Source organism: Drosophila mojavensis, unplaced genomic scaffold, assembly GCF_018153725.1.
Source record: "Drosophila mojavensis isolate 15081-1352.22 unplaced genomic scaffold, ASM1815372v1 contig_36, whole genome shotgun sequence".
Classification (NCBI taxonomy): Eukaryota; Metazoa; Arthropoda; class Insecta; order Diptera; family Drosophilidae; genus Drosophila; species Drosophila mojavensis.
The window spans coordinates 14,782,096-14,794,595 of NW_025318858.1; the positions used below are offsets into that span (position 1 = coordinate 14,782,096).

General features: G+C 35.1%; 1 protein-coding gene across 1 annotated transcript; it reads left to right on the forward strand.

The window, feature by feature from the left end:
• The first annotated feature begins 57 nt into the window (after nucleotides 1-57).
• Nucleotides 58-1,306, forward strand: LOC6576822 (60S ribosomal protein L13). The gene is made up of 4 exons (XM_002002771.4): nucleotides 58-148; nucleotides 408-668; nucleotides 732-1,040; nucleotides 1,123-1,306. The coding sequence occupies exons 2-4, from the start codon at nucleotides 426-428 to the stop codon at nucleotides 1,225-1,227; spliced, it is 657 nt and encodes a 218-aa protein (XP_002002807.1). The 5' UTR covers nucleotides 58-148; nucleotides 408-425; the 3' UTR covers nucleotides 1,228-1,306.
• The last annotated feature ends 11,194 nt before the right edge of the window (nucleotides 1,307-12,500 follow it).

Below are 12,500 nucleotides of genomic sequence, written 5' to 3' on the forward strand. Positions count from 1 at the left end.
TGTTAACACTGATTGCATCACCAATCGATAGCTGGGGAAATTTGTGCGGCAGCAGGGGTATTTTGCAAGGGAAATATTTTATTACTGTATGCTCATGACGTGAAGTTGGCTGCGATTTTCTTTTTGATTCGTTGTTGGGTAGCAAAAGGTGTGTGGAATTTTACAACGCATAGAAATAAATAAATTTTGATAAATAGTGACACCCAATATTATGAGATTAGAAGATAAAAAGATCTACCGCCTACCAGGCTATAAATGAGCATCCTATACGTTAAAAATTATGTTAAAATAGACCTTAAAACAGGCAAATATATGCTAGCCACGTGGTGTATACCCCCGTTATTTGGTTATAGTGCAAATGTCTCCATATATTTATGTGCGTGTATTTTTGGTGATTTGTATTGCAGCTAATCTAAACCGCCAAGATGGGTAAGGGTAACAATATGATTCCAAACCAGCATTACCACAAGTGGTGGCAGCGTCATGTGCGCACCTGGTTCAACCAGCCGGCGCGCAAGGTCCGCAGACACGAGAACCGTGTCAAGAAGGCAAAGGCAGTCTTCCCACGCCCCGCTAGCGGTCCCCTGCGCCCAGTCGTACGTTGCCCCACAATCCGTTACCACACAAAGTTGCGTACCGGACGCGGTTTCACCTTGGAGGAGCTGAAGGTATGTGAATTCTCATAATTTAATTTCTTTCGATAGTTAATTTATGAATTTAATCAATTGCAGGGTGCTGGTTTGAGCTATAAATTCGCCAAGACCATCGGCATTGCTGTCGATCGTCGTCGCAAGAACAAGTCGTTGGAGTCGCGTCAACGCAACATTCAGCGCCTAAAGGAATACAGAAGCAAACTGATTCTGTTCCCCATCAATGAGAAGAAGATCCGCAAGGGCGAATCAACTGTTGAGGAATGCAAGTTGGCTACCCAGCTGCAAGGACCAGTTATGCCCCTCAAGAAGGAGCTGCCAGCTGTTGTCGAGTTCCGTGATGTTACACAGGACGAGAAGAAGTTCAAGGCATTCGCTACTCTGCGCAAGGTGCGACTCAGCTATGACTTATTTCTATTGCTTTATCTTCATTTTGATTGATTGTTTACTTATCAATGTTGTTTGTTTATAGGCACGTACTGATGCTCGTTTGGTTGGCATTCGCGCTAAGAAGGCCAAGGAGGCAGCTGAGAGCGAGGAGGGTGCCAAGGCCGATGCCAAGAAGGCCAAGAAGTAAACTCCATCTAGACCTGATAATTCTGTCTACAATAACAACAACAGCCAGAATAAAGTTTTAGTTTTTTCATAAACGTGAATTGTTGTGTTGTGTTTTCATCTATCCCCATTGTACGAACCAAGTCAAGCAAGAGCGACGGAATTTATATTGTACTCAAAAGCAGCTGCTGGAATATCCAATTGGTGCGTGCTCCTTATTTGCACAATTCGCTAAGAAGATTCAGAACAATGAACAATGAACCTAAGCAGCAACAATAGGCAGATTTACTTCTAGCAGCTGTTTATTGCCTCTGGACAGGCCTCTGTCAAGCGCAGCGGGAATCTGATTTATTTGGATGTTTGCTATGCGTGTCTGTGCTGCTTGTGTGACAAGCTGTTTGTGTGAATTTTATGTTACCTGGAATAATTCGATACATTTATAATTTGAATTTTTAAATTAATTTTCGATCTGCAAGTCTTCTTGAGCTCTGTTCTTCATACTAAGCAGCATAAGCTGTTCTGATTTATATGAATAATTTATGCAATAATTATTTTTTTTTATTTTTAACATATTAAGAAACTTGATAAATCACAATTTTAGTAGACATATTGTTTGAAATTAAATTTCTAATATTGTGGTACATTTTAGTTAGCCGGATTTTTAAAGAATTGCATTTTAATATCAACTACTACTAAACATATGTACATATATACAATATACGATACAAATGTATATTAGAAATATTTTAATTGTTTTCTTAAAAAACTTGTTCCAACTAAATACTTGAAAATGAAATAACAAAATTGTTTATATAATTTTTATCAGCTATAAAGTAATAAGTGTAATCTTATTTTTCTTTAATATGTAATTTGAGCAATTTTAATATTTTAATATTTTTATTTTAATATTTTAAACTTTAGCATATACAAAAATATTTAATTAATTATAATAACGCATATGTATGTATGTGTATACATTGTTTTTATTATTTTTAAGCACTTTATTTATTCAATTTTTGTTGTATTTTGTATAATTTTTAGAATTTTTTTTTTTAATTAAGTTTTTTAATAGTTAATTTTATATATTCTACTACAATTGAATAGTTTTGTTGTTCTATCCTAAGAACTTCCATGAGTGAGTCATAATTGAGTCTGTCTCTACCTCAACATTTTGTAGCTTGATGTAGTTTCTTTTGGGCTACTTAATATAGGTGTACGAATCCGTTCTTGGCTAAAACTAAAATTCGTTTGTTATTTCCAGAAATGTTAAAAAGATTTTCAGTTAGTAGACAATTAATTTATGTTGAATATTAGACACATTTCCCATTCAAGTTCAATATATTTTCATACCTATTCTGTGTTATGCCTTAAAGTAATTCAAAAAAAAACTATGTTTATTATGTTCAAATTTAAATTTAGTTTTAATATTTGTATAGTAGTAGTAATGTACCATTATATTTATATTTACATATATAGGTATATAATATTATATACATATGTATATATAGCAGTACCATTACCGTCACCATAGTTTAGCCCCATTGACCTCTAGATAGGCTCACAATTACTGAGTGCTAAGTGCCAGATTGTTTATGTGTGGCCTTTAACACAGCCCAGCCAAAGCCTAGGCGCAAACAAACCCTAACATCTGAGCACAATTCATCGTGAAATTATAATCAACAGAACAAGATTAACGACGGCGCTTAGTGTAGCATATGCAAAAGGAAAACTTTTGTTGCAGCCATAAAAAAAAGTGGAAAGCAAAGAAAGGGTTGCAGTTGCCGCCGCACGAAATTCAATTATCGGGATGCTGCTGTGGCTGCTGTGGATGCTGTGGCTATGTGTGGCTGGTTTGGTTGTGTGCTACCCGCACCTTGAGCCTTGTTTATGCATTTCAATGATTTTTATTTCAGTTAACCTTGTTGTCCATATGCTCTCCCTCTCCGTCTTTCTATCTCTCTCTCTCTCTCTCTCTCTCTCTCTCTCTCTCTCTCTCTTGCGCTTGTTTCGTGTCAAATGCATTCAAATTTTTATTATTGAAATTTATGAGCGCAAAAGTGATTTTCCTCATAGTTTTTCATGAACTGATTTCCTATTTTTTCGCCCGTGTGGTTGTTATGCCGGTGGCTTAGGGTGGCGCGGCTGGGGGTGGGGCTGTTGCTAACGGTAAACAACCATACTGAGTGACACGAAACGTAATTGGCAATTGTTTTGCCTTTTGTATGGCTGTGTCTGTGTTTGTGTGTTTGTGTATCTGTGTGTACTTCGTTACCTTTTGTGACAGTTGCTCTACCCAAAACTTTTTTGTTTTCTGTGTGTCAGTGTGTGTGGGTTTTGGCTTTGCAACATGTGTGCCTGGGTCCATCAAATGCAGATCTGAGCGCGTCTCATTTGAATGCGCGAAAGTTCTTTGTGTGGCTCCGAGAGTAAGAAAAGTTTTTGATTTGAAATTTCATTTACTCAAATGCATTTCAGCTTCTCGCACTTTAAATGCAAAATCAATTTTGTTTTAACCGCTACAGCAACGTAATTGATGTCAGAGCTGCTCCCTCCTGCCTTCCTTGCAGTGGGTTAATCTGCATATGTGCGACATGTGCCGAGGTGTCGGTATGTGTATGAGTGTGCATATATGTGTGTGTGTTCAAGTGTCTGCACCATAAACGCAATCAGTGCTTAATGATCCATACAGCAATTGGATTAGTGCGTGCCCTGCAGGAAAACACAGCAACAGCAGCAGCAGCAGAAGAGGGGGTAGCCAGAGCAGGACTAGTAGCAGGAGCAGGAGGAATCTCAACAGAGACATTCAGTAGCTGCTGCAACATTCACAGAGTGGGCTTGTCCTTGCTCCGATTTGCATCTGAAAGAAGCTCAGCTTAATCTGCTGTCGATGGAACGCGTTTGTTCTTCAGCCATAATGTATATAATGCTAGAGTAGTTTAGTTAAATGGGGCAATACTGAGAATGAATTGCAGAATATTTTAAATAATTTAAATTTGCTGTATCTGTATCTGTATCTGTATCTGTATCTGTATCTGTATCTGTATCTGAGTATCTTAGTATCTGAGTATCTGAGTATCTGACTATCTGAGTATCTGACTATCTGAGTATCTGACTATCTGAGTAACTGAGTATCTGAGTATCTGAGTATCGGAGTATCGGAGTATCTGAGTATCTGAGTATCTGAGTATCTGTATCTGTATCTGTATCTGAGTATCTGTATCTGAGTATCTGTATCTGAGTATCTGAGTATCTGTATCTGTATCTGTATCTGAGTATCTGTATCTGAGTATCTGTATCTGAGTATCTGTATCTGAGTATCTGTATCTGAGTATCTGTATCTGAGTATCTGTATCTGAGTATCTGTATCTGAGAATCTGTATCTGAGTATCTGTATCTGAGTATCTGTATCTGAGTATCTGTATCTGAGTATCAGTATCTGAGTATCTGTATCTGAGTATCTGTATCTGAGTATCTGTATCTGAGTATCTGTATCTGAGTATCTGTATCTGAGTATTTGTATCTGTATCTGTATCTGTATCTGTATCTGTATCTGTATCTGTATCTGTATCTGTATCTGTATCTGTATCTGTATCTGTATCTGTATCTGTATCTGTATCTGTATCTGTATCTGTATCTGTATCTGTATCTGTATCTGTATCTGTATCTGTATCTGTATCTGTATCTGTATCTGTATCTGTATCTGTATCTGTATCTGTATCTGTATCTGTATCTGTATCTGTAAATGTATCTGTATCTGTATCTGTATCTGTATCTGTATCTGTAAATGTATCTGTATCTGTATCTGTATCTGTATCTGTATCTGTATCTGTATCTGTATCTGTATCTGTATCTGTATCTGTATCTGTATCTGTATCTGTATCTGTATCTGTATCTGTATCTGTATCTGTATCTGTATCTGTATCTGTATCTGTATCTGTATCTGTATCTGTATCTGTATCTGTATCTGTATCTGTATCTGTATCTGTATCTGTATCTGTATCTGTATCTGTATCTGTATCTGTATCTGTATCTGTATCTGTATCTGTATCTGTATCTGTATCTGTATCTGTATCTGTATCTGTATCTGTATCTGTATCTGTATCTGTATCTGTATCTGTATCTGTATCTGTATCTGTATCTGTATCTGTATCTGTATCTGTATCTGTATCTGTATCTGTATCTGTATCTGTATCTGTATCTGTATCTGTATCTGTATCTGTATCTGTATCTGTATCTGTATCTGTATCTGTATCTGTATCTGTATCTGTATCTGTATCTGTATCTGTATCTGTATCTGTATCTGTATCTGTATCTGTATCTGTATCTGTATCTGTATCTGTATCTGTATCTGTATCTGTATCTGTATCTGTATCTGTATCTGTATCTGTATCTGTATCTGTATCTGTATCTGTATCTGTATCTGTATCTGTATCTGTATCTGTATCTGTATCTGTATCTGTATCTGTATCTGTATCTGTATCTGTATCTGTATCTGTATCTGTATCTGTATCTGTATCTGTATCTGTATCTGTATCTGTATCTGTATCTGTATCTGTATCTGTATCTGTATCTGTATCTGTATCTGTATCTGTATCTGTATCTGTATCTGTATCTGTATCTGTATCTGTATCTGTATCTGTATCTGTATCTGTATCTGTATCTGTATCTGTATCTGTATCTGTATCTGTATCTGTATCTGTATCTGTATCTGTATCTGTATCTGTATCTGTATCTGTATCTGTATCTGTATCTGTATCTGTATCTGTATCTGTATCTGTATCTGTATCTGTATCTGTATCTGTATCTGTATCTGTATCTGTATCTGTATCTGTATCTGTATCTGTATCTGTATCTGTATCTGTATCTGTATCTGTATCTGTATCTGTATCTGTATCTGTATCTGTATCTGTATCTGTATCTGTATCTGTATCTGTATCTGTATCTGTATCTGTATCTGTATCTGTATCTGTATCTGTATCTGTATCTGTATCTGTATCTGTATCTGTATCTGTATCTGTATCTGTATCTGTATCTGTATCTGTATCTGTATCTGTATCTGTATCTGTATCTGTATCTGTATCTGTATCTGTATCTGTATCTGTATCTGTATCTGTATCTGTATCTGTATCTGTATCTGTATCTGTATCTGTATCTGTATCTGTATCTGTATCTGTATCTGTATCTGTATCTGTATCTGTATCTGTATCTGTATCTGTATCTGTATCTGTATCTGTATCTGTATCTGTATCTGTATCTGTATCTGTATCTGTATCTGTATCTGTATCTGTATCTGTATCTGTATCTGTATCTGTATCTGTATCTGTATCTGTATCTGTATCTGTATCTGTATCTGTATCTGTATCTGTATCTGTATCTGTATCTGTATCTGTATCTGTATCTGTATCTGTATCTGTATCTGTATCTGTATCTGTATCTGTATCTGTATCTGTATCTGTATCTGTATCTGTATCTGTATCTGTATCTGTATCTGTATCTGTATCTGTATCTGTATCTGTATCTGTATCTGTATCTGTATCTGTATCTGTATCTGTATCTGTATCTGTATCTGTATCTGTATCTGTATCTGTATCTGTATCTGTATCTGTATCTGTATCTGTATCTGTATCTGTATCTGTATCTGTATCTGTATCTGTATCTGTATCTGTATCTGTATCTGTATCTGTATCTGTATCTGTATCTGTATCTGTATCTGTATCTGTATCTGTATCTGTATCTGTATCTGTATCTGTATCTGTATCTGTATCTGTATCTGTATCTGTATCTGTATCTGTATCTGTATCTGTATCTGTATCTGTATCTGTATCTGTATCTGTATCTGTATCTGTATCTGTATCTGTATCTGTATCTGTATCTGTATCTGTATCTGTATCTGTATCTGTATCTGTATCTGTATCTGTATCTGTATCTGTATCTGTATCTGTATCTGTATCTGTATCTGTATCTGTATCTGTATCTGTATCTGTATCTGTATCTGTATCTGTATCTAAGTATCTGTAATGCTCCAATTATATCTCTTTCTCCCCCTCGTCGACTCATTCAGTCTCCCTCCTACCCATAAACAATAGCTCACTTATAACCTTGATTTTCCACATCACTCCGTTGTGTAGCCTTCATAAAAAAATACATCCCTCAGCCTCAGACCGCACCGATAAATGGCCTATTATTTTTCTATAAAAAATCACCCAAAACGAAACAATACTCAGGTCGCGAAAAAAAACACATATTAATCAAATATGTAAATAAGCGAGGCAGACAAGAGGAGGCACATTGAATAACACTTAGCTGGCCCACAAACAATTTGTTTGAAATGCGCAATTTATGAAAGACGGCTACTCGGGGTGCCCCGCCTCTCTCGCGACTGTTCCCCCGGACTGATGGTCCGTTTCCATTTAAGGTTTTCACGCATCATCTATCAAAAATTGGCAAAGCATAAAAAAGTGCGCATGCAAATATGAGAGGACCCTCAGCTAGGTACACAGAAAGGCCTGCTGTTGACTTTTTCTTTTTTTATTGAGTGCCAATCAAAAGGCAACAACCGGGTCGATTATGAGATCAATGCCAAGGCCCAGGGCTGGGGGCGCGGCAGGCAGGCAAAACAAATCGTAAAAAATGCAAATTGCAAGACGAATCGAACAAATGGGCGCGAGCTAACAAAAATCGCATTAGATGCCAAACACAATAGGCAGAGAATATTTTTCGCATATGCAAATCATAATTGGCGAAAAATATGCAAATAAGCTACGGGCTAAAAGGAGAGTGCGAAAAACTGAAAGAGCGAGAGTGTGAGAGGGAGAGAGAGGGGTAGATAGAAGCAGTAGAGGAAATTATAGATCGAGAGAGAGGGGGGAAGTGAAATGCCTCAAATTGGTAATTGCAAATTGCAAATTAAGTAAGAACTTTACAGTCATACCCCATCGACTGCATAATTCTCGCTCATGAATCGAAAACAAGTCAATTTATGCAAAACATTTCTGGCTCAATGCAAGAGTCAGCGAGTCAACATTAATGAAGCTATAGAAATTGGAGGCCTTTATTTTAAAACTGGGAAAAATGTTGTTATGTTTTCGATTTGCCACGCTCAATCTATAGCTATATTTACATATATATACATATATCTTTATATCTATTTATGTATAAATCTATGTATCTTTGTATCTATACATCTATACATCTATATACGTATCTATATATCAATCCATATATGTATCTATGTGTATCTAAAGCCAATCTACCCACTTTCACTTTCTGAGCGAATATTTTAAAGTGCATGCCATATCATTTTGCATTTATTACAATTGCTCTGCTCGAGCTGGAGCTGCTTGACAGGTTGAATGTCCTTCGGCATTGACGTGACGCTCTCTCTCCCTCTCATATGCAACAAAATCAATTTGCATATATGTATGTGGGCGTGGCACTTTTGAACAGCAACATAGCCACATTTTGGGGCATTGTGCCAGAAAATTACAAAATGTTGTTGCTCTAGCTGCATTTAGCCAACTCCGAAGTTTGAGATAATTAATGTGGCTATATTCCAAAGGACCTCTTGCGTTCATAGGTGTCAGTGTGTGTGTGTGTGTGTATATATATATATTTGCATAGGGGAGTTGGTGTGAGGCTAAGTGCCCAGGTAGGTGTGAGTTACATAATGTGAGTGTGTGTGTGTGTCATTGGGATACTTGTTAGGTAAAAGCAAAATTATGTACTTGTTAGGCAATTTCCTGGAATCAAATAGAATAAACAGTTAATGTATTTAAAGGGGTTCGGCCATACATATATAGGTAGTTTGGATATAACTATGAATACGTTTCAGAACGTGGACAAAACATATACACAGAAACTTATTCAATCCTTGATTTCTATCGTTAAAATTTATGCTATCAAATTTAGAATAGAATTAAAATCGTATCACAGAATCAATACTTAAAATGAAGAACATTAAAATTGAAATATGTATTTATAATTAAATTCACAGTAATTTCACCAGGATTTTGCGTTCTACTCAATGTGAGAATTTTTGCAAATAAAGCTGTTGAATAAAAATAAAATGAAAATTGAATAGGAAATTGAGATGTTCATTCTGCGAATCAGATTGAAGATCAAGCCATCGATTAACTTAATTATTATTATTATTAAATATTGTCAAAGTAAAAAAATTTGCTTATTGTTTAGCAATAGGAAAAAATATTCGTATAAATTAGAAATCCTATTTTAAAGTTAATAACTATTAATATACAATATTATATTATATATACCTAGTGCAACAGAATAAAATCTTTTGAAAATTATAATGATTATTTAAAAATATGAAAATTTCGAATATTGAGCTTGAAATAATTTTTTTCTTTATGTAGTTTTGCTTATTTAACTTTTATTTACAAGTTGATCAACTAATATTATTTATTTTTGTTTTTTGTTTTTAGCCTTTCAGCTTAATAGTGCGCGATCTTAGCTGAAAATATTGCAATGCTAATATATTTTCAAAAACAAACGCGCTAGATTTATTCTGTAACTTATATATATAAAATATGCTTAGGCATTGATGGGAGCCAAAGTACGAGTTCTTAATAAATAGTTAAAGTCAATCAAGTAGTTTTCTGTAGAGGTTTGTGAAAATGGGACATTATGGTAAAATAATTTTCAAATGGTCTCGATTTTGGTTAGTAATAGAAACAAATGATTTACGAACTTTAAAAATAAAAAATATCTTATTAAATAAATCATTTCTGTTGAGTTTTGTAAACTTAGTAATATTTATATTATCTGATATTTAGAGTAAAATTATAGTTGTATGGTTTACATATCCTATCTAGAAACTATATCCAGATCTAGAAACTATACCAATATAATATTTTACAGGAAAACAGTAGCAATAAAATAAAAAAATTAGAAATATTTCACCCCTTTTAGATTATTATTTAAAACCCAGATGATATGTAAAGTGCTTAAAATTTCAAGCTAAACCACAATGAGGGCAATTTTCGAAAAAGGTTTTCTCGACCACAGGCCACTTGAGGCAGCGACAATTGGACAACTGTGCAGAAGCGATAGATAGAAACGACAGTTCCGTCAGAGCGAAGTCTATCGCATAATCACGAGCAGACACAGATTTTAATTTTCGACCAACCCAACAAAAAAACACATGTTCGAAAATTGCCCAGAGAGCAACCGCAAGGAGTCGTTCGGCCCAACAAGTGAAACTTTTGAATGCGCTTTAAAATCAAGTGTCTGTGTGTAATGCGATATTTAAATTTTGTATAAAAAACGTGGAGGATGCGATACATGGAAGCGATAGGGAAACGATATACCAACAGTCAGACAAGTTTCGAGTATGAGGGCTTGTGGCGGCGGAAATGGGTGGGTTGATCCGAACCTGTTAATGTGAATACAATAGAGCTACTTGAGGGTCGGCCGGGCGCCCGAGCCAAACGATCATTTAATCACGCCGCAGAACAACCCTCTGCACAACCCCTCCCCTCGACGCAATAAAAAAAGGTCGGCTGACTTTCAATTAATCAAATTATCTCGCCCCGGGGGTTGAGACCAAACACAGCATCCACTCCACTCCACTCCCCTCCACTTCAGCAGCAAAAAATTGCAGCCGGGCAAACATTTGTCCACTTTTCGCAATTTGTACAGGTCAAACTTTTCGAACTGTCTACGTTTATATATCATGCAGACACACACACACATATATACGAGTATATATATATATTTATATATTTATATATATATATATATATATATATATATATATATATATATATATATATATATATATATATATATATATATATATATATTCTGATTGTTTTCATTTGTCGCGCGCTGTGCAGAAACATCAATAAATTGTCAAAAGCTGTCAAAATTTTTAATGACTGTGTGACGCCTAATAGCCGAGAATCGATTTGTTCTGATATCGGTTTGCAATTTTGATTCTTTTTCTAGACCATAATAGACTCTCCTCCATTTTTTATGCTACTGTGAACATTTTTATGAATTGCTCGCGTCAAGGTTTGATTTCACCACTTTAAAGTTTTTTTTTTTTTTTTTTTTTTTTTGCGGTCACTTCATAGTCGAACATGTGGGCTGAATGAAGAATCAATCAACTGAATCGTTTACATTTCTTTTTTGCTCTATAAATATATGAAAAAGGTCGGGATTCTCAACTTGCTTTCATAGATACTCTCATTATTGTTAAGAAAAAATAACAAATGCTTAAAATATAGGCACATGCTCTCAAATGTATGTAAATCATTAAAAATATGCTAAATTTCATAAAAACTCAGGGAATTAAATTGATGCACTTAAAAATTTAAATATTGTATAAAAAATATATCAAGATTAGATAGTATTACAGGGATTAAAATTCGTACAATTCAAAATTTAAACATTTCTTCATGACCATAAACTAAATATATTTAAAATAAAAGATTGTAAATAAAAAATATGAAATATAAAAGAAAATAATATAAGCAAATAAACATATATATATAAAAATATTTTTTTTTTCTTAGATACATTCATATTTTTAGTTTAAATTTTTAGATCGAATGCGCCTAATATTATTAGATAATAATAATATGTATTATCTAATTATTATCATTATGATATAAATCATAAATTAAACTTACAATTTATTAACGATGTTGACTTCGCTTTTGATATTTAGATACTATTTCAGGCTTTTTGCTAAACCAAATGATATCCATATACATTATCATTATGATACTAAATTTTTATCAATGCCTTGATCATTGCAATGTAGGATTTGGATACATGTAGGTCTATTTCCAATAGTTGAATAAACTCCGCCTTGGCTTAAGCGGAATCACGCCCAGTGAGCAACCCACTCTTCATCTCTCCGCCTCTCACTTCGTTTTTTTTAAACAAAACAAGTATTTTTTGAAGCCCCAAAATGTAGCGATTCTCACGAAATGCAACGAGCTTTGACAGTTTGACAGTGCAAACCACAGCAATCAACACTTCTGCACCTGTGCGCGCCGTGTGACGAACGACCGCAAAGGCAATTCAAGGCATCAATTGTGTGAGTCCGGGAGTCCACCCCATTCGAGGCATTCCCTATTTAGAGTAGACTCGATTGCATGCAGCTAACTTTTGTAAAGTGCACGTTATGCTAACCCTTTGATTGCGATTTCAGTTGGGCTATCATTGAAAAGTCCTGAAATCAGAAAAAAGTGCCGAAGCGGGAACAGGAACCGGGAACCGGGAACGTGACAATGACAACGGGACAAGTCAATGGTTGTATAACATGCA